At 22.4% G+C, this 3,329-nt stretch overlaps 1 protein-coding gene across 1 annotated transcript in view; it reads right to left on the bottom strand.

Moving 5' to 3' along the window:
• Positions 1-1,348: 1,348 nt before the first annotated feature.
• Positions 1,349-3,329, bottom strand: part of LOAG_17644 (CBR-KLP-4 protein) — a gene marked incomplete at both ends in the record, with an annotated part of 12,970 nt that continues 10,989 nt past the window's right edge. The window contains 5 exons of the mRNA XM_020450306.1: positions 1,349-1,456; positions 1,602-1,732; positions 1,907-1,962; positions 2,333-2,478; positions 2,894-3,014. Coding sequence (XP_020306032.1) covers positions 1,349-1,456; positions 1,602-1,732; positions 1,907-1,962; positions 2,333-2,478; positions 2,894-3,014 — 562 coding nt within the window. The remainder of the gene's footprint in view (positions 1,457-1,601; positions 1,733-1,906; positions 1,963-2,332; positions 2,479-2,893; positions 3,015-3,329) is intronic.

Raw genomic sequence — 3,329 nt, 5'->3', positions numbered from 1 at the left:
CTTCCTCCCTCCTCTCTCTCTCTCTCTTTCTGTTTCTCTCTCTCTCCCTTTATTGCTCTCTTTCTGAGAACATTAAACAATAGGATGAATTCAAATTTTTATTGAGATTAAAAAAAGTTACCCAAATAAATTTAAAATTTAACAGATAAAATATTTGATGAACAATGAAAATATCTTTTTTTTCTGATTTAAAAATCGAATAATACTTCCTGAACACTCATATAGTCTGCATATTTTCAATGATATAATTAGTTTTTCCAACTAATTAAAACTAATTAGTTAACTAAAACTAGTTAATTAACCAAAACTAATTAACTAAAACTTTAAAACCAGTAATTAGATGGTATCAATGAATAGCAATTAATAATTGTCAACAATTCCTTATGCAAATTAATTTAATTTTTAAATTTTTTTATTAAATCAATTAAATTTTTTGTTAAATTAATTTCAAATTTTTAGAGTAAATTAATTTTTACTTTTCGAAAATCTTATCAATCAATGTAAAATTTTATCAAGCATATAATAATTAGATCCATTATTGTTATCTTTGATTATCAATTTTCTTATTCTAATCTATCATAATCCTATATTCCTAATTTATGTTGTAGTTAAATTTTTACTAAGAGTATATAATGTATGCATAAGTTAGATAGCAGAAATTACAGATAATAATATTGCGTTAATTTTTTAATGATTAATTCAATGATTGGAATTTCACTTTCTTTTCCTATTAAGTTCAAGTTTATGATTTCAAATTTCATTTTTTTTTTTAAATTTAACTTCATAATTTCTTCATGGCATATTTCAGGATGTTTAAAAATGATGAAATATATTAGAAGGATATTGGTGATAATAATAAAATTTCATCCTTCTATCATTCATTTCGGTACCAATGATTGCATACCATTATTTTATATGAATTTTTAATAAGATTTAAATGCAACAAAAGAGCCTTATTTAAGTTTGATTTCTTTTTTTTGAAAAAAAAAACAATCAATGATTTAAGAATTATATCTGTATAAAAAAAAAGAAAAAAAGGAAAAAACATACCGATCCAACCAATTTTTTAATTAATCGTTCAGTTAAGCCCGTTTTCTTGTAAACATTTATGCAAATTTGTTTCCGTAAAATGACATCTATTTCACAAGGATGTGATAAACGTATCGTTACCTAAACATTTACCTATTAAGTAATTAACTTTTTTTTTTTTTTGAAATGTATCAATTCCTCAATTTTTAACTATTATTTTAATTATCACATTGATAAGCTAAATACTCTTTTGTCTTCAAAATGCTTATTAAACAATATTAAATTAATTAAATACCTTAACAATAGCATAAATATTAAATTAATTAAATACCTTAACAATAGCATAAACATGATCAGAACCCTCGGTAGGTTTATTTAATGCAGGATTTCCATGTATCGAACTATCCCATGAACAGGTAGCTGATATCTGTAAAATAAATATTTTTTAAATATTCCAATTGTAAATTTATTCAAAATAGGAAAATTTATAAAAGATGAAATATCTCATTAATTAGTACTAATTATTCCAAAAGTTTTACAGATACTGTAATAAATTTGTTGCAAAATTTTACTTCATTAACATCATGTTCCAAAATAGGAAGCATAATGAATTGACCACAATTTTCATTGGATAAAAATGATTGTAAGCCAGCTAATCGAATACTACCATCATCAGTGGGTATCTCCTCAGTAACATCATCTGCTGTAAAAATATAGAATTGATAATTTCATGATAATATCAGTAAATTTAAATTTTGTACAACAATGTCAAAAAAGATAGAAATAATATTGAATAGAATGAACAAATAAATGCATTTTTTTTTCACTCCCAATCATTAATCAGTAATTAAAATAAGTGATAAATAATTAAACTAACAATTCAAATTAAGAAATAGCACAGGTACATGTCGTTCGATACCAGGTGGAGGTGACCTGAAAATAAAATTTCATCTGATATTATTCTTAATAATTTGTAGTAAAGAATTAAACAGGTAGGAAAAGATCATTCTGTTAAAGAATGTAATGATATGATGATATTTTTTTTCTTCAAATTAGAAATTTTTTTTGTAAAATTTTTAAATTTTTAAATTGAATTTTTTTCAGTTAACGAATATTTTTCATTTATTTTTTTAAAATCATATTTGTAGTTTCAAAAAAAAAGGAAACTAAATTTTTTTCTTTAATTAGAGAATTCTTTGTCCATAAAACTTTTTAAATTTTAAAAATTTGAATTTTTTCTTTGAAAAATTTTTTATAATCATTTATTTATAAATGTTTGATTGGATAATTTTGATATACTTACCATTCAGCTGGTGAACCAGGTATATCACTATTAGCAGCAGGTACACTAATAGCATTTCGTTCTTCAGTTAATGCAACCCATTGATTGATTAATGATTGTTCACGTTCTTTTTCAGCTTCTGTCTTTTTATCACCTTTAGCTGATAACTGAAATTTAAAAATGAATTTTAACAATTCAAAGCTAATAAGCGCTTAATGCTTTAATAATTGAATGGCGATTTCTACTAATTAATTAAATAGTTGTAACACAGTAGTTATTTATATTAATTTTTACTGCTTAATTAAATTAGTTACAATATAATAGTTGAATAATAATTTGTATCACTTAATTAAATTAGTTATAACTTAATAGTTGAACAGCGATTTTTACGATTTAATTGAATTAGTTACAATATAATAGTTAAATAATAATTTGTATTAATTAATTAAGTTAATTATAACTTAATGGTTAAATTAAAGTCTACCATTTAATTAAATTAATTATAATTTAATAATTGAACAATAATTTTTAAATTAATTAAACAGTAAAATCAATAATTTATTAAACATGAATATAACTTACTGCATTGATATGGCTCACTAAATAATTCTGTCTATTAGCCAATGCTATTGTCCATTGCTCACGAATTCTCTCCAAATCTTCCTCCTGATAACTATCCAAAGATTTTTGCATTGTTGGATTTCTGGAAATAATTTTACATAAAGAATCATTACTTTCACTAGTGATAATAATATCACTCATCCAGAACATAATTTGTATTGCTTAATTAAATTAATTACAATATGATAACTGAATAGTAGATTTTGTATTACTTAATTAAATTAATTACAATATGATAGATGAGCAGCAGATTTTGTAGTACTTAATTAAATTAATTACAATATGGTAGTTGAATAGCAGACTTTGTACTACTTAATTAAATTAATTACAATATGATAGATGAGCAGTAAATTTTGTAGTACTTAATTAAATTAATTACAATATGATAATTGAATAG

Source organism: Loa loa, assembly GCF_000183805.2.
Source record: "Loa loa unplaced genomic scaffold supercont3.107, whole genome shotgun sequence".
In the NCBI taxonomy this organism is placed as follows: domain Eukaryota; kingdom Metazoa; phylum Nematoda; class Chromadorea; order Rhabditida; family Onchocercidae; genus Loa; species Loa loa.
The sequence above is the reverse complement of the archived record's forward strand: the minus strand, read 5'-3'. Positions and strand labels throughout refer to the sequence as shown.